This window comes from Epinephelus fuscoguttatus, linkage group LG18, assembly GCF_011397635.1.
Source record: "Epinephelus fuscoguttatus linkage group LG18, E.fuscoguttatus.final_Chr_v1".
Classification (NCBI taxonomy): Eukaryota; Metazoa; Chordata; class Actinopteri; order Perciformes; family Serranidae; genus Epinephelus; species Epinephelus fuscoguttatus.
The window spans coordinates 27,403,417-27,427,146 of record NC_064769.1 but is presented as its reverse complement, the minus strand read 5'-3'; the positions used below and the strand labels follow the sequence as shown (position 1 = coordinate 27,427,146).

General features: G+C 41.6%; 1 protein-coding gene across 2 annotated transcripts; it reads left to right on the top strand.

The window, feature by feature from the left end:
* Positions 1-11,954: 11,954 nt before the first annotated feature.
* Positions 11,955-22,898, top strand: LOC125906362 (serine/threonine-protein kinase WNK2). 2 transcript variants are annotated; one of them, XM_049604978.1, is made up of 3 exons: positions 11,955-12,094; positions 13,899-14,340; positions 14,545-22,898. In XM_049604978.1, exons 2-3 carry the CDS (start codon positions 14,033-14,035, stop codon positions 15,044-15,046), a joined length of 810 nt encoding a protein of 269 aa, XP_049460935.1. In that variant the 5' UTR covers positions 11,955-12,094; positions 13,899-14,032; the 3' UTR covers positions 15,047-22,898. The 2 variants fall into 2 exon arrangements, with proteins under 2 accessions (XP_049460935.1, XP_049460936.1); XM_049604979.1 differs by lacking the exon at positions 11,955-12,094 and adding an exon at positions 13,614-13,768.
* Positions 22,899-23,730: the final 832 nt, after the last annotated feature.

Genomic DNA, 23,730 nt, shown 5'->3' with positions numbered 1-23,730 from the left:
TCCATATCTGAGTGCACATAAACCATACTCCAGACCACTTTTTCAAGTGTACCCAGGCACTGATTGATATAAGTACTGTTCAGAGTGCTCACACCAATCAAACAAACTGGACTTTGTGGTTCCTTGTATACTCTGATCCAGGCCCTGATGTGAAAGCGTCCTCAGTGGACCAGCTTTCAACAAAAGAAAATAAAGCAGACCTGATTAAGTTTTAATAATGGAAAAGTAGTTGTGTAAGTTGTGACATAAGTTGGTATAGAGGATGAAGTTTGGAGCAGAGAACAAAAAGTCCCCGACATTTTCACACACACCGTTCCCACGTCAACACAACAAGCTTCCTGGAGTGAGGGTGGCATTTTCCTCTCCTCTTAGTTTTGATCTTTGGTGTATGACTAACAGCGAGGGGCACTGGTGGACTCGTCAGAATTATCAGCAATAAGAGGCCCTCAGGGGTTTTCTCATGTTAGCTGGAACACTTCAACTTGAGCTGAGCAGGCCAGCCAGTATCAGCGTTCGTTTAAGCTAACATTATTGACCAGTCACATTAAAGGCCTTCCAGTCGCTCAGAGATGAGCCATTGGACTGTTGGTCAGGGAGAACAAGCAACCTATGGACATCAATTTGAGCATTAGCAAAATTGGGATGTGGCTTTTTCACAATTTTCTGACATATTAAAGATCAAACAACTAATTGAGGATACAACTGGTGAATAATTAATAATGAAATAATTAGTTACAACCCTATACAAGAGAACTGGTATTTCCATACCCCCCTCAGCTCCCAAAACACTGAGCTATGTCCCTACTGAAAGCTTAGAGATGACACTAAATATCGATATCTAACCGTGAGTAAGGCAGCAAATCAGAAACTTTCCCAAAATGTCAGGAGGGGCTTTTAGAGGGAGATATTTGGCTGTGAGTGTATTTGCGTGGCTGCCAAGCGGAGCCACCCTGACGGTTGGTGAGCGCAGGATGACGGCTGACTGAGAATGAATGTGGACAGCTGAGCGACCGCGGGGCAGCCCCGGCTGAGGGTCTTCGTCTGATGACCTTGTGCTGTCTGCCGTGGAAAGCCGATCTGACAGTGCAAGGCCCGAGGCCGCGAACACACATGTGGGGAGTGCAGATAGCCACCAGGATGTAGACTGGCTGACCGAAAGACGTGGTGTCAGAAGGACTGTGATGACTGGGAGGCGTCGAGCTGTTAATGACGACGCTTTGCACGTCAATTAAACAATTAGTGCTCTTTTTTTTCTTCTGAATTGGCGGTGCAGAGTCAGTGTGAGACTGTGACACATTCAGCGGGTCAAGAGTTCAGTCCCTGCAGTCAGTTAGTGCTGAGATGTCCAAGAGTGAGATATTGAGCTCCTGAGGTGTTACCCCTGACTGTGCCTGCCCATCATCTCCTGGACAAAAGATAGATGAGAAGATACGTGGGAAAAAAAGTGCCCCAGATAAGAAGTAACTAAAAATGTTCTCTTCCCTTTAACACCACTATGTGGGGGGCACAGCATTAAACTAACTCCATGAACAGCACCAAACAATGGCAACAGTGCTGACAGAGCTACTCTACCATCTTTACATGGCAAATTGTGTTTTACTGCCATATTAATGCTCTGAATGTTGCAAACCTTTAAAGGGGCAATACGCAGAAATTCATCATTTCTAGATTGAAGGAATTAAAAATCACTATGTGAAGAACTAGAGGTGTAATTTCATCTGGAGCATAGCATGACGTCACACACCCTCTTGCTGTGTTGATCTCCAGCCCCTTGTTTACAAGCCGGTCCGGCTGTGCGTTCATGTATGTTCATGTATGTTCATGTGAATCGCCGCCTCCTCCCTCCTCTCGGAGCCCTTGGTCCTCCCTCCCTATAAAAGGCTACAGCCAGTGAGCAATGGCAGCGTGTATTTTCGAAGCGAAATGGTGGAGAGCGGAACGAAATGTTCACTTGAAGACGACCAGGATCTGACATTACCTCTAAAAAAAACAACGGTCATTGGCGAAGAAGGGCTTCAATTTGACTCGGAGCTAGCTCTTCTTCTCCTGGACAGGTAAGCTAAGTAACAACATAAAGTCAAATGTCTGTTTTAATTAGTGTTACAGTAACGTTAGACGCTATGTCGATTCAGTTGAATTTAATGTTACAATCGTAGCATGGGTTAATGTCCGGAGCTTGAGTTATTAGCGGCTCGGTCCCAGCAATAGGTCAGGCGTTACGGTTGTGTTAGGTGAGTAGCCCAGCAGCCCAGCTAACATTTGCAATTAGCATTGTAAAATGTAGTCAGGCTAAAACATCGCTCTCACTCACGAGAAGAGTAGGAACGTTAGCGTTAGCTCCCGGTGTTAGCACTAGTCGGTATCCGGCGATGGCTCTAGCCGAGTCGGCTGCCACCGGCTACTGGAGTAACTTAACGTTACAGCTATGGAGCGCTTCTACCAGCTCTTCTAGTCACTGAGCTTTGCCTCCATCTCAGCAAATATATTACATTTATTACAGGTACCATCATCATTGAAGTAGGCAGGGAAATAGCTAAACACAGCAGAGACCGAGAGTGAGTGAAAGACATGCTAACTGCTAAATTAAGTTTAGACGCTAAATTAAGTTTAGACGCCCCTTTAAAGACCTTTAAAATTTAGCTGTCACACATTACCCCTAAAGCCCAGTTCAGACCAATGATTCACGACAAGATGAAACTTTGCAGAGAAGTTGCAGAGTTGCAGCGATGTGAACTGGCCAGTCTGAGCTCGGCTCAAGCTGGCTGATGGTGTCACCTGCAACTCAGCTGGTCAAATCGCCGGCGGCTGGTTTTAGAACGTCAAGTATGTCACCTGTTTCAACAGCCTATCAGCTAGTGAAGTCCACTGGTCAAGTCAAAGTGACCACAGATGGCATGTTCGCTTGCTGCTGCAGGTGCTCTGTCCCCACTCAGCCCTCTGTTTCTGTCCTCACGGTGTGCTGGTATTGGATGGTGGGTCAGTGCTGCTGCTCGCTGTATGTGCTTATGCCCCCCACCCAAAATGTCAAACAAAAAAGGAAAAAAAAAAGAAACAGAATGCATGGGCACAGTTCACAGCTGTGCCGCACACTTGAAGTTGGCACTGCTGTATTTCCTCTTCACCAGTGATGCAGAGTAATGTCTGCACGATGTTGATTGTCCAAAGAATGGAGTTGTGCTGACATTTTCAGAGCAAAAAAGAACTGACTAGAGTCTTTGTCACAGTCAGTGGGATATTTTAAAAAATACTGGGTTTGTGCAATGAGTCCGTTTGGACCAAGACTCACAAATCTCTCTTGACGAATCAACGGACAGCAGTGTTTTCTAACTCCACCTTTCCTAGGTACCTCAACAGAGGAACCAACTAGACCACTGTAGTTTAGTCTTAAGATAGCACATAGTATGTATGCCTTGTCATACTGCAGAGTATCTGCTCTTGGTTTGGGTGGAAGTAGGATTCAAAGACAGTTTAAGGGTACGTTGGTTGAGTTGCCTCTTATGGGGTCCAGTAGATTTGTGCTGCACAGCCCACTGCAGGGCCTAATGACAGATCACAACAACATTTAACATGAGTATTGGTCTTCCATAGTAATGCGCACCCAACTCTTAGTACATTTTATTATTAGAAGTATTGATAACCAGCGAGATATACGGTGGTGATTACTGAGATTTAGAGGTGCCAGTAGACAGATTGTGCTACCTTTAGACAGAACCAGGCTCCCCACACAAGCAAGAGTCAAGTCATTGTTGGCTTTGTTCTTTGGGATTTGTTGGGAATAAAAAAAAATACAGACTATTACAAGCCTTATCCTTTAACCAGCAAAGTATCATATCATAATTGCTCCTCCAAAGCCAGCGGCCAGCACAGAACAGCCATCTAGAAACACAAAAATGGATTTATTTCATGTTATCCTGGATAACACGTCAAAACAAGTTCCTAGGCGTTCTGTGTTTAAGATAAACATCATCATGAATGAATCTAGTTACAGTTTTCCCAAAATTTCTCCAGAGGTTATGTTTTCAGAAACAATATTTTGATCAAGCAGGTGGCATCTAGTCCTGTGGAGTCCATTTAAATTCTCTATCCCTCAGTCAAGAATTTGCCTGAAATAGCTTCAGCCCCCATGCAGATATTTATCTCTTCGCCCTGTGCTGTGTTATTGAGCTCAGCATTAGTGGCCACTTTGCTCCTGAGCTGTCTGAGCTCCAGCAATGGGTTCAATTTCCTGATATCAATGTAACAAATGTATCACAGAGTTTATAATTTCCTTCCACAAACACACTCTCTATCTATGAACTGTACTGGATATTACTGACAATTAAAAATCAGTGCTGACTCCCTGATGCAGCAGTCACTCTCTGCAGATTGCTCTCTGCAGAGTGGATGCTATTTTTGGGGTGGAATTTACATCAATGCTAGTCAGTGACCAGTAAAGTCATGTTACCCTCTTGTGGTTGACTGGGCAGATAAGGCCTAATCACTCCATTGAGACTTTGAAGGAGAAAGAAATTCTGAAGTATGCTGAATTACACATTGAATTGAGTCCACTTTTATGTAAAATACTTCTATTAATAAATGCGTCAGATTATGCATGCAGCTTTTTTGGAATAAATGTCATAGTTGGATATAGTTGCTGACTCCTCCAGAACTTTTCAAAACCTACAGATATCACATTTGATTTCACGTAAATACATCTGAAACTTGTTGAACAAACAAAAGTCACTTTAACCCTTCAAAACAGCAGTGATAGATGGAAAGACAGACACTTAAATTGTGACATGAGAGTAAATTATAGAGTCCCTTTGAGTCCCTTTCTGAGTGCTGGACTGAACATTTTTTTATTAAGACAAATAACATACACAACATATTGCAACACACAGCACGGTACACATATACATATCTGGGGGTCACGTAGTCATGGCTAGGCCCCCCTCTGGCCACCAGTTCAGACTTGCCATTAGCATGTTAACGGATTCCCCCAAACAAGTACCATAACATATATGCATAAACAATACATACACACACCCACACACATCTCCACAAATGATAAGAACACTTATAATGATTGCAACAGTAATGAAAGAAAATATTCATATAAACATATGATACATATTCATCAGCATAATGTGGTCGTGATGAAGCTGAATCTGATCCACCGGGCACAGGGCCTATCCCACAACCTTCATACATCATTCATTTTATTTATTAATCTTTATTGAGATGCACTATAAAAAAAGTTATTTTGGGGGGTGGTAAATAAAATCCATGCATATCATTTAAACTTTAATTAAGTATATTAATAGTCAGCAATAATTTATAATGGTTATATTGTACCCACTCAACCTATTTGTTAACAGTACTGCAACATGAGAAATATCATAAGATACACTCCAAGATATTGTATAATCCCTGCACTGCAATGTATGCATGTATAGGCACCTGTGCAGCAAGGCTAAAGTCAGTTTCATTCAGGGGACTTGATCTGTATTCAAACAATACATAGTTCTCGTTAGTCGCTGTTTCTCAGAAGACATGAACTATTTAGCTGAACATTGTGTGGTCAACTAAAAAAAATGACATGGTTAGTGTAATCTCTGAACGGCAAAGTGTTACAGTGATTAGCACTGTTGCTAGAAGCTGGACGTTTCTGGGTTAGAATCCACCAGCTGGGGCCAAGAGTTGATATCACTCACTTTATATGACTATAATCAGTTGTGTAATGTATTAAAAAATGTTAGGTGTCCTTAACCCAATAAGTTTTAGTGCGTCATAGTTGTTAAATTTAGGTACTCTTCACTCAAGACGAGATGAAATCTACTCAAAGTGCAAATTTTTAGCTCACATTTACTGAGTAGATTGTACAGATTTGTTTCGGTTTTAACAGCTGGAGGTGGCTTTTTGTAATTGTTTTTAATGGGAATTAAGCATTTTGCTTGCGCTGTTTACGTTGGGACATGCCTCATGTGTCTGCGCTCTATGGGTCTTTTTTTTTTTTTTTTTTGCTGGAGTACTCTGAACTCCTTGAGGAGATAAAAACAGAAAACCGCCCCACAGCATCTCTTCTGTGGTGGCCACGACAACAAGTTTACAGTTGGTAAAAAATAAAGAGGAGAAACTGGTGGTAGTGGTCGCTGGATACCCACAGCTATACGGTCCCATGATAGACAGCAAGTTGTCAAACTGTCCCAGAGTCATCCTAAAATATGCCATCATGACCACACCATTGTGTAACAGAATATTTGTGTCTAACACACAGAAAAATTGACCCTAGAAAACACTGGTTGTTCATTTAAGGTGAAGGTTTGGAGGCTTTTACTTTGTAGATTGTTTAGCCATGGCATCCCTATGTTTCTCTTTATGGTTAAGATTGTCTTTTCCTTTCTGTTTTACTCCCAACAAGACAAAATAATATTTGGAAGAGGGATAGAGAGCTTGTATAACAGAATAATCTTAACTCAAAGGTTCACCTATATCCTTATTCATTCAATCACTTCTTGTGGTCGTCCTCAGTAAAGTGATGGCTCAGGTGTCCTGTCGTTGAGGCGTACGAGCAGAGATCTTCTGGAGCTCCTGGTAAGTGCTGATTCCTTGTGCCTTGAAGGTAAGATGTTCTGACAGCCACTCAGGGGAGTCCCACTGGGATGTTTCTGGGGGTCCCTGTTGTTGACATAGCAGTGTCCTTCTCCTTTCCAGCTTCCTGTCCTTTTAAGTTTTCATAATTCCCTCTTTATATGTATTCAATTTCAATTTCAATTTTATTTATAAAGCCCAATATCACAAATCCCAATTTGCCTCACAGGGCTTTACAGCATACGACATCCCTCTGTCCTTATGACCCTCACAGCAGATAAGGAAAAACTCCCCCCAAAAAAACCCTTTAACGGGGGAAAAAAACGGTAGAAACCTCAGGAAGAGCAACTGAGGAGGGATCCCTCTTCCAGGACGGACAGACGTGCAATAGATGTCGTACAGAACAGATCAGCGTAACAAATTAACAGTAATCCACATGACACAATGAGACAGAGAAAGAGAGAGAGAGAGAGAGAGAGAGAGATGCAGGTAATGACAGTAGCTTACAACAACATTATTGAAAGTAATAATATTATAGTTATAGTTCTGGCTACTGTGGTACAATATGTTGAAAGTATGTATTAATATCTGGCAGTATACAAGTGTGACAATAGTCATATGTGTATAATAACACTAGAAGTATGACTAATGACTAATGACTAATGATGGCAGCAGCAGCAGGAGGCATCTGGCGGGACCACGGCAGCAGCACAACCACACACGTCACGCTGTCCAGGCACCGCTGCGATATGAGTTAATCTGAGAGACAGTGGAGCACAAAGGCTCCGGAGAAGAAGCCGAGTTAGTGACATGCAGTATGGCCAAGTTAGCAAGATGCAGTAATAGGATACGAGAGAGAGAGAGAGAGAGAGAGAGAGAGAGAGAGAGAGAGAGAGAGAGAGAAAGAAGGAGAGAAGGTGCCCGGTGTATTATAGGGGCGTCCTCCGGCAGACTAGGCCTAAGTCAGCCTAACTAGGGGCTGGTACAGGGCAAGCCTGAGCCAGCCCTAACTATAAGCTTTATCAAAGAGGAAAGTCTTAAGTCTAGTCTTAAATGTGAAGACGGTGTCTGCCTCCCGGACCGTTGACACCTTGGATCTGCTGCACCTCCTTGTCTTTATCCTCCACCTTCCTAATTAGATATTCTGCTCTGTGTAAGTGAAGCTGCATTTAGAAATGGGGATGAATCCATCAGCATTGTTCCTTCCTGATATTTATTCCAATACCCAGAGTCAGGGTGTCTGCTGATACCAAGAACCGGTCTGGGACCAATTATTTTTCCCCTAATGTAAGATCTGGAAACCTCTCAGTGTGAAGCTGATTAAGACCATACTTCTGTGTGTAAACTAATGCAAGGCTGTAACTGCACATTGGTTCTTTACTGATGGTAAAGACATTCACACACCAACATCCATTTTAGGCCCATGCAACTGTCAAACCAATCGCCAGAATAAATGTTGGCACTGAACGAAACTTTGCAGCTAACTTAACAGCTAAACAGTACACTAAAATATGTTTCTGACAACATTTGAGGTGAGACATAGGCAATGCAGTAGCAGGATCTTGATTCATATTTAATCAGCTCTGCCTACAGTTTGACAGTTTAACCACAGTTCAAGAGCAGCATTAGAGACTCCTCGGCTCTGATTGGTTGTTTTCCTTCAGCCATGGTACATTCTAGCAAATGCAGATGTTCTGTTATATCACTCTACATGCACACAAGCATCCTGTATTTCTTCCCCCACACTCCATCATACTTAAAGACTTTTGAGGGTGGTTGTAGTGAGCAGGATGTGATGAACAGTCTCTTATTTAACAGTGTAGGTTAACAGCGGATGGCCAGTCAAAGAGCACTTAACAGCTCCCTGGTAGTCTTTAGTCATACACACAGAAAAAAAGAGTCCAATCACTGAACTCCTACTTCAGCCGTCCGTCGGCTCCGTCAGCCTGTCGGAGTGGCGGCTCCACACATTAGCTCTTCACATGAAGAACTCATGAATAGATTTACATCTCTGGGATCATTAACTGGATGATTCTCTCCACTGCTTTTCACACCCAAATGTCTTTAATACACCACAATCAGCTCTAAAACATCGCCTTCATCATCATTATTATCATCTTCCTTAATATCAACATAATCATCATCACAATATCATCATCATCATCATTACAGCAAAGTCCTCATCATCGCTGTCAACATCCTCTATACTGTGTCATCATTCTTCTCCTGATCATCATCGTCACCATCACCATCCAGCCCAGGTGCCAGTCATCAGGAGGTGAAGGGGTTGGTGGATGGTGTGACATATAGGCAAGATGGCTGCCAAGCTGCAGACCGCTGCAGACCACTGTAGACCACTGTTCGAGACCAACAAACAAGAAAACCATCAGTGTTTTGATGAGTCATTGCAGTGTTTCCAGCTGCTTTTTAAACACCAAATGAGGGTGTTTTGAAGCAACAGGTTGCTGTGTTTACAGCTGTGTCTTTCGGCAAAGAAAGCAATTGTTTTTTTTTACCGAGACATCGCTGCGATTTCTGCTGGGATTGTGCCATCAAATGTGGGTATTCTGAGCCAAATTATGATATTTTCCTTGCTGTGACCAAGGGATTTTTGTGCCTAAACAGAACCAAAACCACATTACCAACAGTACCAACCACCAACAGTATTCCAATGAGAATATTTCATTTTTGAAATATATTGATTTACTGTAATAACCCTGATCCTGCCTCAAAAGTATTAAATGACCACATTAATATGTGAAATATTATATGTAATATAGACATCCAATCACCTTTCATTTTTCAACATTTTCGTTTCATTGTTGACGATGCATATGCCTTAGATTTTTCACATATAAATAACAACCCCAACAAATACAATATTCTCCTTGGTGATTAAAAAAACAACAAAAAAGCCAGAGCCACATTACAAAACACAGCGTCACAGCTGCTCTTCATGTAACTTTTTCAGTACTTAATGTACAATTGCGTCTTGGCAACAGAGCGTTCTCCGGGATTCAGATTTCTGAAAAAAAAAGGCACACAGTGTTGTACTTCTTGTAATTTCTTTTTCTGTGAAACATTTTCACTGCTTAACAGATCCATGTTCATCCATTAAATGGAAACTATCCAACTGGTAGTATAGTTTGATATATCATATAATATTGTAACATTCAGGGGTTGGCAGACAACCAATCACACTCACATTCACACTTTTGGCCCTTTGGCCATTTTCCTGCATGTCTTTGGACTGTGGGAGGAAGCTGGAGTACCCAGAGAAAACCCACGCTGACACAGGGAGAACATGCAAACTCCCCACAGAACGGCTCCCCCATCCCGGGGTTCGAACCATGAACCCTGTTTCTGTGAGGCAACAATGCTAACCACTTCACCACTGTACCACCCAAAAAAAAACCCCAAACATTTGGCCTAAAATAAATAAATGCATTTTAAAAACCTGCCAGGAGCTGCAAAACATATTTGATTGTCTAAATTAGCCTAGTAATGGGCAGCTGTGGGCTATTTATAGGGATGTCCCGATCCGGTATTGGCACCGATCACATTATTTTTATAAAATCGGAATCGGTAATAAAAGATCGGAGGAAACAAATGGCCAGGTTTTTCATCTACGTATGTTGTTCATTGTTGCCTCCGCTTTCCAATGTATTGTAACTGAGCATCCTGGGTTCGCCTAACTGAGTGCAGCTAATGAGCAATAAATGGACAGGAGTCGAGACAACAGGTTCAACGGCCATCGCTTCTGTCTTTATTCTGAGCAACACAGCCACACCTAACGGCGGAACATTTTGTGATGCTGAACCACCGATAAGCTTTTTGGATACTATTTAAATGAAAAACAAACCTTATGGGACAACTTGGACACATTCTTTTTTTTTCCTTTCTTAATGCTTTGCAAAGTATTGAATCAGACTCGGTATCGGATCGGAAGCAAAAAAAAATGTGATCGGGACATCCCTAGCTATTTATGATTATTTGGTACTTAAACTATAGCTGGACAAGCTTTTCCTTTATTGGATACCGAATCCAAAAAAGGAAAAGCTTGTCCAGCTAGTCAGACTCAAGACTAGACTATACAATGCACATTTCAGCTGACTAAATGTTTAAACTTTTTTTCATTTGGAGTAGAGACAACATGTTTTTACAACTGAAGAATGTAAGAATCAATGCTAAAAAATAGCTGTTGTTCATTTCCATGTAACTTTTTGTCCAAGCCACACTGCAGAGGGGCCAAAGAGCTGCATGGCTCCAGAGCTGCAGGTTGTCAAAGGCTGGTTAAGTTAAAGGGAAAATGACACAGACTGTTAAAGCAGGAACCCTGGCCACAAGACACATTTTGTTCATTTCATTTTGTACTTATGGCCCTCCATAGAAACCTGAATTTAAAAAGACATTAGGAATTAATAAACTAACTGAAGGTATCAGAGTGGAGACACTTGTTTCTATTATTGTCTTTGTGGTTTCAACAAACAGCACAGCTCCTGAATCCCTCTCCAGCAGGTTGTCTGGGCGGATCGCCTCCACCCGCGAACTACAATTGGACCTCTGATAACAGATCTTTTAATATTACTCTCCTCTTCAATATCGGAGGATTGTGAGGGTGCCAGGCAGGGATATTGAGTGAGAGCTAAGAGTTTCTCCCTTTCGGCTTGGCCCGCCGTCAAAACTTATTAGACAGATAAATGAGAGCTGGACTTGCGTCGCAGCGGGCCTCTTTCTGTGCCCGTGTGTCATTTATTCGTCCCCTGAATACCGGCTCAATCAGATAGCGGCCAGCCTTTCACAGCAGTCACCATCTCTCTGCATCTGTTGACCCACACTGGCACAACTAATGTGGGCGGCTTCGGTGGCACTGAAACAGCCGTTTCCCTTTCGCTTTGAAACTGCTTTTGTTCAATTTGTTCCTTCTTTTCCCCCCTCAGATAAAGCTCTGATCTAAAGGTCAGGCTGTGTATATGTGGCTCTACTGCTTCTCTGTTTGGTGTTTTGTTCCCTGATGTATCAAAGTTAAGATGCCTAGTAAACCCCTTAAACACAAAGATCTCTCTTTGTGCCTCAGGTGACTTTCATCGTACTGTTCCAGCTTGTATAACGAGTGATAAGAGGCTTAATTTGCTTTTTTTATCCTGCGTGGATGGATGATGTTGCCTGAAAGACTCCCAGAATAATAAGTATCTCTTTCCTCAGTGGACCTGTGTCTGCTTACATGTGTGTGTGTTGTGTTCAGACTTGCACAACTCAAAATGAAGTCCTTAAAAAAATGACATCCTTGACCAGTTTCCTGTAACCATGGTGATAGGAAGTGCTCTCCAATCACATCTTTGTATCGTGTGTTAGGGAAGTACACTGTTTCCTGCTGTTTCCACTGGCTTCCTCACATTGGAGTGTGCTTTGGATTTTAGTCCTGGAAAGCCACACAGTTCTTGACCAGCGCTCTGCTTGCCTTCGGTTTTTCTGTTTTGTTTTTTTTCTAACGAATGTGGGAACGCCATCAAATTTAAATGAAGTAAGTTGCAATTTTTTGGTAACATTTATAAACTTTCAAGACGTGTTTTCTTTGAGTAGCAAAGTTTTTCTTTCTTTAATTTGTCCACTTAATCTTCTCTTATCGCATGTTAATATCTTTTTGGTTTATTGATTTCACTTGAATAAAATACTTGTTTAAAGATATTGTCTAAAAACTACATTTAAATATACTGAGATTACTAATTATTTACTGCATGGTTGTTCATAAAATCATAGTAATCTAAAGGCATCCTGGGGAGTATACTTATAGTATTATGGAGTGCATTATGCTGATGGTTTCATGCTATTCTTTTGAGCTGCTGGTGGTGGTGCACCAGGACGCCTTTATGTGTGAGCAAAGGTGGGGAAAAAGGAGACTTCAAGCCAGCAAACATGGACGTAAACAACGCAGTTTGTTTAAAGTAGCTATAATGGATATTGTGCTGTGAAAACAATGTTTTGGGTCATTTTTGGCTCCAGCTGTCTTCAGGGAAAAAGCTACTGTATAGATAACTTAACACTCCCTGCTCAGAAGTAAATAACAAACAAACACAGTCAGAGACTAGCTGGTGAACATAGTGGATCATTTATAAGCTAAGGAGACATATTTCCCTCAGGAGGTGGTGGAGACCATAAACAGAGCTAAAAGAGAGTGGATAATGGACTTGCGTTCATCAGGTGGACACAAACAGGACTCCAAATGAATGATAGCATTTCTCCGTAACCAATACAATACGATACGATATACTTTATTGTCTGCTTGCACAGAAATTTGTCTTACGGCACAGCAGGCCCCGATTGCTAAAACAAGAGAAAAAGAAACATACAGAAAATAACACCACAAAAACATTACAAATATACACAAACAAACATGACACCAAAAGAGGTTCCATTAATACTCTTCTGTCCTTAGGTGTGAATCTTGATTTAACTTTAGAACTGACTGGTGGACAAAAGATCTTTGAAGTCTAATGGACGTGTAAATAAGAAACTGTTTGCTAACAAACTCACCATATTTTCTAAAAGGTGATGACATGACATTCAAATGTCTTATCAGAAAGGAGATGCACACACACTTCATTTTAATAAGAAAAACTGAATGTAAATATATGTTGTAACACAGGCATTTCACAAAGTCCACAGTGCCGCTTTTAGGTTTTGGGATTTAAGATTTTAAAATCTGTAATATTAACAATATAGGGCTGAGTGTCTATATAGTGTTTTATTTTTTTTTCCTTGCAGAAAAGCGCTAGCTCTCTCATTTTTCACTAGAAGTGCTCAAAGCAGCCATGCAAAAAAAAACTTGAAGTGCTCTGAAAAAAGATGCTGGAGTGTGGCACTTATTCTCTGGGTGGCCACATGTTGCCACATATGCTCGCACCTTAATTGGACCAACAGAAAAAAAGATGCTGGTGCTTGGATAAAACATGCTATATAGACACTCAGCTTAAGATGTGTTGACATCAAAGAGTAAAAGCAGTCATTTTACTGTCCTCTATGATTTAAAGTTTAAAGCCTGTTTCACCTTTGACCACAGCCATCACTGAGGGTGGGTGCTCTCTTTGCACCTGTAACCACAGTGATGTCACAAACACACCTTGGAGTGCACTTGCACGTGACCGCAGCAATGTGAGAAGTTAAACCATTGTTGTTAAGTGGCTCTGTTCCTTTCTAAGTAGGTACTATTTTTGTTTACAGTGTTTGTATTCTAAAATAGCCATTTTGACACAAGGACCTTTTTTGTCTGTATTTTAATGTAGAGGAATTTTGAAACATCCAGTGATTGAGATCTTTTTGTGTTACAGAGCATCTGACACTTAAAGCCATCCAAAGCCACCTCCTTGGAGACACCCGAATACACTTCTCAGTGTATTCAACATGTTGAAATAATTCAAATCAAAACAGCACTTCACCGTTTTCCCTATCAAGCACGGCAGCGATGCAAGCTAGTCATCAGGTAACCATCAGCACGTCTCTCCAGATCCCTTCCCAGCCTGAGACTGCTGTTCTCAGGAACAGACACCCAATCCTGCTGGACACCATCCATCCCGGGCTGGTCCAGGCCATCATCAATCCAAAGCGAGGTATGGAGGGAGCCCACCAGACCCCGCAACCCCCGGGGACCTGCAGCTCACCTGCTGGGAAATCATGCTGGAACTTGGATGTGAGGTTGGCCGTGCTTCTGGTGACTCTGGCTGGAGCTGTGATCCTGCTGCTGCTGTATAAACTGTTACAGCTGAGACATAGGTGTGTACATGTTGCTGAGTGATACGTAATGTAACAAACCAACTTGATCTACACCCCATGTGACCACATTCTGTAAATAAAGTAAAGAAAAAGTCAGTTATACAGGTCATGGTAATCCTTAGTGCCATATTGTAGGCAACTGGACTTGCTTGAATTGACATTTCACCTGACTTGTGTCATACTGGTCTATGTCGTGTCCTGCAGGTTGAAGTTGGCCCAGGCGAGGCACGCTCTGGAGTACTACAGCTTCTGCCACACTGCCACCTACACACTCAAACACTCTGCGTCGTGTCAGAGCTTACCAGTGAAGAACAGGTCGGTTCCTGAAGCTACACCGCCGGTCCAAACTGTAACCCCTGTGACTACCACTGTCTTCACCCCACTTCCGCCCCCACCGGTGTCTTCTCCACCCCCACTGCCACTCCCCCCACCTCCTGTCCTGCCTCCACCACCGCCCCACTCACTACCTCCTGTCCTGCCTCCACCACCGCCCCTCGCTCCACCTTCTCTCACTCCAACACCTTCTGTCCTGGCCCTCCCTCTCCCCCTGCCTGTGATCCACACCACCCCGCCCAGCCCTCACCTGTCGTGGGGCGCCTGCTCGGACGTGGAAGTTTACTCTCGGATTGGAGCTTTTAGGCCCTCCAGGCACTCCAACCTCTCCAACCAATCAAAAGTCATCCTTTTTGAGCACTCGTCTCTCTGAACTCTTATTGGAGATGTTGACGGAAGACTGTTGCCAAAAACAAGCACCTCTGCTTCGAGTACTGTACACTGTATGTCCAAGTATACAGTGTAAATGAGAGGTGCAGACAAGTATTTGAAGTTCAAATACTTTCAGTGCTCTCCAAAAGTTCAAAAACTGACGTTTTGTGGGGCACTGAATTGATTCACCTACTATCCGTAGCAGACTTTGTGCCGACCTCTGCGGGAAAATTGCAGTTTGGAGCAAAACATCTCAACTATAATTATGTTTTGTTCCACTGGAGAGTGGTTTGTCTCTCTCTTCTTTTTTAGCAGGTATATTTTCAGCATTTCTGCTTCATTTGACAGTGACAGCTTGAGAGAGACAGGAAGAGCAGAGGAAACAAAGGGGATGACATGCAGCAAAGGGCCTGGACTGCAATTGCACCCTGGGCGCTGCTCTAAAGACTCAGTCTTGACACATGGTCTTGTGCGTTATTATGCAAGCTATTGGGGCGCCAGTGGCTTTATTTCCTAATTCAGACAGGTGGAAGGACAGTGGAGAGTTCTTTTTTTTTTAACCCCTGAAGACTTTTACAACCTCATGTCTGTTCTGAAACTTGTTTTGGACATAAATGAGAACATTTAACTTCAAGAAAGACTTGTGTGCTGATCATTCAGAGCCTCACATTCCCCAGGATTGTCTTCAGTGCTTTATTTTCTGAGTGTATATTGTAAATAGTAACTTTTGGTATTGAAATCTTTGCATACACTGTAAACACGACAAAGCTGAGGTAGACTTATTAAGGCATAAGTCTGTAATGACCTATTTGATTGCAGACAATTTCAGTTTTGGCTTTCAGTTCGTCCAGCTAAGAATTTTCATTTTGTTTACTTGTGTTACACCAACAGTAACAGTACCTTATACTCTTACATTGCCACAGTGGGAAACTTGCTGAGTCAATTTAATTTAACTTAACTTGAGCTAGACAGACTTTTAAATTCACCAACAAGCAACTGATTAGTTACTTTGACAGGAGTTTCTAATTAGGCAACATTTTCAGAGGCTTTTGTCGAAGACCGATTTATTAGTGCAAGAGCTAGTTGTCTTTAGGTGCGTCCGTACAAAATAAACAGCTAAATAATGCATTGTAGAGAGCTATGATGCAATTATTATTAGATAAGTTAAGTTCTAGCATGGGGTGTTAAAGTGCAGGCTAAAAAAGTAGTTCTCAGCCAGCAATGACTTTGCTGCCCTGACTTCACTGGGGAGTTCTTTCCACCCCTGTGGGACTAGAACAAAGAACACGGTTCGACCATGGAGCAGTTCCTTTCACGAGGTGCAGCGGTGTGAGCCACACAGTGGCATTGTCATGGAAGGAGCTGCAGTAGTCCAGGCAGGAAATGACAAGCACCTGGAGGATCACTTGGACTGATTCCATATGGGAGAAGGGGCAAAGCCAAAGTCGCACAGGAACAGAATGGCAGTTACTTGTAGTTCTGGTGGGGTAATGTCAAGGCTGATCCCACATGTGTTGCACCACCGAATACAGTGATCAAAGTTTTCGATTTCTGTTAACCATCACTTATAGACCAAGATCAGTGATGTTTGATACAGCACCCATAGCTCAAACATCTTTTGTAGAAAGAGTATGAGGAGTGGTTCAAGTGTATACTAATCTTTATCATGACTTGCTTTGTTTTAATTTGGATCAGAGATTCACCCATTTCATTTTTAAATTAGAAACCCAAAGGCTTTCTGGAAAATTTTAATCAAATTACAGTGCATGCTGGGAAGTATAGGCTACAAATTACATAACAACGTCTTTAACAACATAAATAGATGAATTCAGTCAATGATCTGTTGCCAACTCATTATTTTAAAGACATAGTTTGGCATTTTGGGAAATACAGTTTTTCGCTTTCTGGCAGAGATTTAAATGAGAGGAGATAAGATGAGAAGGCTCTAAGTAGTTTCCAGGCAACCAACGAGGACTCTCAACACAGTTCTCACTACGACCTCGTCACATATCGACGTTTGGTCATGGACTTACCACGTCCAGATATAACGTGCAAGGTACCCTGGGTGCATTGGATATTGACATTGTGTTAAATTCTGCCTGTTACGTGCATTGTCGTCTTTCAAAATACACTTCCATTTTCACAGGAAATGTATTTTTTACATCCTGTCTCTTTCAAAATAAATGCACTACATTGGTACAACACCGGTATTGACACATGGTTGGGTTTAGGAGATGAACGCCTCTCTCCCGGTTAAAAGTTGGTGCTTGTTGCCACCTTTCCACTTTCGTTGATGTCCCGCTTTGTTTCCCACTGACACCGCCGGCCATTCTTAAACTGTTATAGTGACCAGCTGTGTATCAAGCAGACATTAAAAGATGTCTTTTTTCGTTGATGTCTGACGCCAGAAGTTACTGCCCAAGCAACGACTTTGGAGTGAGACCTGGTTGTTCTTGACTGCAGTCAATAAATAGTCTGGTACATAACCCCGGGTAAAACTGTTGTTTCCATAAGGATTAAAACCACAGACTGTAAAAATAATGGACGTAGCAATGGTGAGGTCATCCACTGGTTTGTGGATTTACATTTTGAAGCTTTAAGTCTGGCATTTTGGCCATAGCCATCTTGTTCATTGGAGCCAGAAGTGTGATAGGGTGGAGCTGTGGAGGAGCCAGGGGATGGCTGTAAACATGTATTTATTCTGCAATAAAGTTGGACATATTAACATGGCGGTCTTTGGGGAATGACTCCCTTCTCGAGCCTCTAGTGGCCATGAGGGGAACTGCAGTTTTTGACAACTTTTGCAGTGGCTTCATTTTTCAGCTTCAGACGTTGCCACTTGGATTAAACACACTACTGAGCTGAAAAGATGCTGGTTGGCAAATGTTGGCCAGGCTAAGTGTTTCCTCCTGTTTCCAGTCTTTGTGCTAAGCTAAGCTAAGCTAAGCTAACTGTCTGTAGCCATATATTTAACGGACAGATATGAGAGTGGTATCGATCTTCTCACATCTAATTCTCCATCAGGAAGTGAATATTTCTTTAAATGTCCAAATTTTGCTTGAAGTTACAAGACTGACTCACAAATAGAAGCGTTAATGGCTCTTAATGTGAGAATGAGACAATTTAAATTAACCAGACTCAAAAGCGACAATCACATCTAATTATATTAAGGACATGATAAATGATGAGTTGATTAATTAACATGGTGTAAAAGTTTTCCTGCATTCCATAACTAAAAAAACACAAGTTCACAGAACTTTCTGATTTTCTAAGGCATCACAGATGAATGTTTTAACTGTGCGATTTTAGATCGCAAGAGAAAAGTGTGGTTTATTGGCATAACAAAATGTTTTTATTCTTAATTGCTTAAACTTTATGATTCATATAATGTCTGTTTACAGTGTAGGTAGCAGAGCCCATTGTTTCCCTGAAAGGGAGGCATTTCCTGAGCTGGTTTTCCATGGCAGGGTCCCTCCCTCTTTTATACCATTCTCTGCATTCTCTGTGTTTCCTCTGACTTTCTCTCTCTGGAGAAATCCTGCTTTGCATTTCCTTCACTTGCAGTCTTAAATTACGACTCTGAAGATGCCCTGTTATTTGAACAAATGTCAAAATTTCACAGACAAATTTTAAATGGTTCATTTGTGTCTTAGCGCAGTACAACTAAGATGTAGTTAGTACAGGTGCAACTTCTGAATATGTTCCTCAGTGTGCAGATGAAGGCGTTTACAGATGAGCTCAATTCATTATTCTGTAAAGCAGCGTTGTCGACACGCAGGTAACATCTGTCTGTTGTTGATATTGGGTAACCTGAGCATCCACCTTGGCCCTTAACAAGCTGTTAAGATGAGTTTTCTTTCAATATTTAACCACATTTTCCCAACAGGCCTCTCATTCATAATTCAACAATAGTTTGTAAATTCATGAGGGAAGCTGTTTGAGCTTGTTTGTTGCTTTCTTCTTGCCGGGGTGAAAACAGAGACCTTGTGTGACATGCCTCCTTAGTCTTTTCTGTATCCAAGTCTGCCTGTGAGGCCGCTGTCTCCATACTAAAAGCCCGTTAATTCAATCTGTGCATGTACTGCGGCATTGTCTCTTAATTGGTTGTAAGCTGAGCAGAAAAGACATTTGTAACAATATACTGCTGCGGCAATTAAATAAAACGAGGGACTGTCATGCAAGGATGAATACGAATGTGTTTGTGTTCTGGATCTGATTAATATTTATTGAGGGTTTTCATCTCAAAATGTTATTTGTTAATTTTAGAATGCTCATTGAGATGCTTTATACAGGGGTAAAAAAAACATACATGAGGCAGTTGCTGTGGTACATACAAGTGTTATCTTTTCCATCGATTCTTTAATCCTTGAGTTATAAACAGCAGGTAGGTGTTGCATCTTAATGCAATATATGCATGTATAGTAAAACTTAAAGCACCTTGTTGAACTGGTTTGTAACTCAGTCACAAACTCACCTATTCACATTTAGCAGGTTGCAAATACTCCACCAGAGCTGAGCCCCTCCCCACTGGACAAAAAACCCATTAACATCCACTAATATCTGGCTTTTATCTTTAGCAGGGAAGGTTACAATCAGCATTAATTCCTTGGACAAATGACTCTGCAGTAGTCAGCTCTGATTGGCTTAGTGGTGGAAACATGACACCTTTGTAGACATGCTATTTTTCGCCCTTTTTGTGGTGTAATGCAATGACACACAAGTTCCAAATTATTATGCACTGAGTTTGAAAAAAAAAACCACTACAAAACAAAAAGGAAGTACCCTAACATTTTCACGGGCCCTCATGCTGCTTTATACTGTTTATTAACCGTATTTTTCTGAAGTTCTGGCTCGTCTGTGATGTGCAGTTTTAAACAACAGTAAAAATAAAACAGAATGGAACACTCATCTACTACAGATTGCTTAATGGGAAAGGAGTCTATCCATTATTTTTAGCAGGTTTTCCCATGTTTAAAAAATCTGCATGCATGTGATAATCTTGGTCAAAAAAGGATAAATGAAAGGTCACTAACAGCAGTGGCAGCTTAGACCAGTAGATCTAGATATACTGTATCAATGTCGCCTTCTCAAGGCAATAGAAGGTAACAGCTGCTGTAAATTGACATCGTTGACATCTCATGTTTGGTAACACTTGTAAATATAATATTAACTGATGAATACTTCTTGAGGTGTGAATTAGGCTGTGTGTGTGTGTGTGTGTGTCCCCTGTGGGGACCTTGGTCTGTCAGGTGCAAAGGCGGACCTAGCACAACATTGCTGGAGAACTGCAAACCTTGTAGACAGGAGGCCAGGGTCAATGGATTAGTCAGCAAAGCCTGTGACTTATGCCCTGACTACATGTTTTCAGATATTTTTGAAAATGGACACTTCCCTCTATGTTTTGGCCTCTTGTCCACACGAAAACCTACCTGGTCTCACTCCAAAGTGGTCAAAATCCGGCGCTTGGGCAGTGACTTGCGGCATCAGACACTGACGAAAAAGCCCTCCCTTCATTTTGGAACAGGCTGTGTGTAAACGGTAAATTTCCTGTCAAAACGGAAGTGTATTTTTAAAAGAGCCAATGAATGTAACAGGCAGAATCTGACATGGCGTCCTAGATCATCAACAGCCAACACATCCAGGGTACCTTGCACGTCAGTGAGTGCAAATGTGTTGCACAAAGAGTTCTAGGTCACTAAAATGGAATTTTTTAAAACTCCTTCTAAGATGCAGGTTTTTCAAAACTGTGGTTACTTTGTATCCATGTAGACATGTAAAACTGAGCATTTGGGAAACAATGATGTCATCTTCTCAAATTGTGCATGCCTATTGTTGTTTTGTGTTATGAGCATGCACCAGAAACAATAACAATGGCAAACTACCGGATTTGTTTATGTTCTGTTAGCACTTCTTGGTCCAATGAAAACTTTACACGTCAACTTAATATTTTGGTCCAAGTTAGTTTTGGCTATGGATGAGATCTTGTCTTATGTTCTGTGTCTGCTGGACCATAACATTTGAAGCAGTATGCTCAGCTCATATGAACCATCTTTTCATGCTGGGATGTGTCTCTGCAAAATGAATAATCTTGAGGAACTCAAGAGTACAAACCATCCTACTTTGCACTGGTTGGCGGACTATTCTAATCTGTTAAACATGGAGAAAGTGTGGCCTAGGTGACTACTGGGTCAACGTCATTAAAACCCAGCATGTAACAGCTTACCCAGAGCAAAAAGGTTGATGTCACAGAGCCCAGCTTTTTGTCCCCAGATAGAACGTGAGTCCTCACAATGTCAGTGTGTGAACAGATGTTTGTCCCCACAACATATTTAGCAGTAAAAGAAGCTATTCAAAAAGATAACAGCTGATGAATGTATCACTCAATACCTGCAGGTGGTGCTAGTGTAAAAAAAAACTCGAGAAGCATCTGGGGATCAGCACGTGAAAATCTGCAGTTTCCGATTTTCACTTTAACTGACCTTTGTGTCCTTGTTCTTGAAACGAGCGTAAACACAGTTTCTTGAGTAACAGGCTTGGCTGACACTCTGCAGGTTCATCAATCTGACCCGGTCTCCCTGCAAATGGTTTGTCCCAGAAGCCCTTGACTCAAATTGCAGATTCTTGGTAATTGCATCTGTCCTCTTCTCATTTTCTAATCTCTGCAGCTACACAGAGAGGAAATGGCCATTGTTTTAATTGCCCTCAATGTCGTCACCTATGTGTGATACCAAAACAAGTCCTTTACTTGTACAACTGAGGGAAGCAAGTGTGGTCAGGTCAAGGCTAAACATCTCCTGACGACTACAATTAAAAGCACAGCGCTTAATGTTTAAGCCGGATGAAAGTGTTGAAGCTTGTTGAAAATAAATACAGTTTCAATGTTAAACATAGATGTGATCTGTGGAGTTGCATATCCGGGCATTGGCTCCCTTTTATCCAGCATTAAAATGCTCTCCAATTTTATCTGATTACATTTACACATGGCATTATATGTCTCTCCAGTGTCCACATTAGATCTTAAGCGTGGTTGACGAGGCAGAAACAGGTCTATCTGATGGCAAGACAGTGATTTACGAGAAGAACGCACTATAGATGAGGAAGACACCCCAGTAATGTTAGCAAATGATGAGAGAAAGACCACCATGTGCTCTGCAGTGTCAGGTAAGAGAGAGAGAGAGAGACGCTTCTGCCTTGCTGGTTTGGAACAGTCGCGTGCATTTACATATTTCCACCCACATAGTTGTTATATTTGGATTGAAAACACAATTGCATTTACACTTGTGGTCAGTGTGCCCACCTCCACAGGGGGTTTGGCCGATCAAGTTTTGGGTGCATTTACACCTGTACTTTCCTGTGGTCGAGCACCATCCAATTGCAATATGATCACCCAAAACACATTTTAATGCAGGGTGTGAAGTGGTGTCATTATGTTTTATATTCCATCATATTCTGTAAACTCATCAGCCATTAATTGCCACATAAAGACACATCTCGAGGCACAAACTATCACTCGTAAAAAGTTAAAATGATTACTCAAACCACAAGGTCACTCACCACAGCCAGACCAAACTGAGTTAAAATGATGTGCTCTATCGTCATAGCAAAGTATGTATTATTCTAAACATAAAATACAACTAATTTCCTGATCCAACATTCCATATTCACGTGTCTATTATATGTATAGCTGTTTTCCCACTTCAATTGCTTCTATTTATCTGTTGTTGTTTTTTAAATAACAAGAAAGGGAGCGATTATGCCCTTTGAGCTGTTGGAAGGCTTTGAACCTGCCGACTCCACAGAGCTGACTGCTTCGTCTGGCATTATGACATGAAACAGCAGTTTAATGGTTGGAAAAAAACTGATCAATGAGTGCACTGGAGGCAATGACACATAACAGCAACAATCGCTATTGCTATGGACAAACTTGACGCTGCTATTGAGGTTGTTCTAATTCGACATGTCTTGTCAATATCACTGCCATTGTAGTTTATTTTTACTTCACTCCACTCCTCTCCTAAAACCACAGTAAAACCGATGTGTTGGCATTGCTATGCATCAGTGTTGACTTAAAATGGCACTGGATTTAGACAGATATGTTGGTCTCATAGACTGTAAAAATAAAGGACGTAGCTACTCTAGTTTCAGCCTCTTTACGCTGGTTCCCAGTATGTTATGGAATAGATTTTAAGATTTTACTGATTACTTTCAAGGCTTTTCATGGTCTCTTTCCCAGCTATATCTCCAACCTCTTACTGCTGAAACACCAGGACGTACTTTGGAGGTCCTAAGGTAGAGGTCTTTTGTCTGTTCCAGAGGCTGGGCTGAAAACCAAAAGGGGACAGAGTGTTTGCTGTCAGGGCCCCGAGGCTCTGGAACAATCTGCCCTAGGAAATCAGGTCCGCCAAGTCAGTGATCTCTTTTAAGTCCCTTCTTAAAACCTACTTTCATCTGAGAACCTTTTCTGATTTTACTTGGGTTTTAAGTACATGTAAACTGTCTTATATTTCCTCATTTTTTATACACTTAAGTGTTTGTATCAGTTCTTTGAAAAGTCATTGTTTTCATGTCTTGTCTGTTTTAAGTATTGACATTTAAAGCACTTTGTAAGTCTGCTTTGAAAAGAGCTTTATAAATAAAAATTATTATTACCGTGACATCACCCATTGGTTTGTGGACTACCGTTTT

Excerpts from the sequence above, each read along its gene's own strand:
- LOC125906362 (XM_049604978.1), top strand. The coding sequence starts at position 14,033 with ATGCAAGCTAGTCATCAGGTAACCATCAGCACGTCTCTCCAGATCCCT. Across the intron at positions 14,341-14,544 it reads CTGTTACAGCTGAGACATAG|GTTGAAGTTGGCCCAGGCGA; the intron begins GTGTGTACATGT and ends CGTGTCCTGCAG.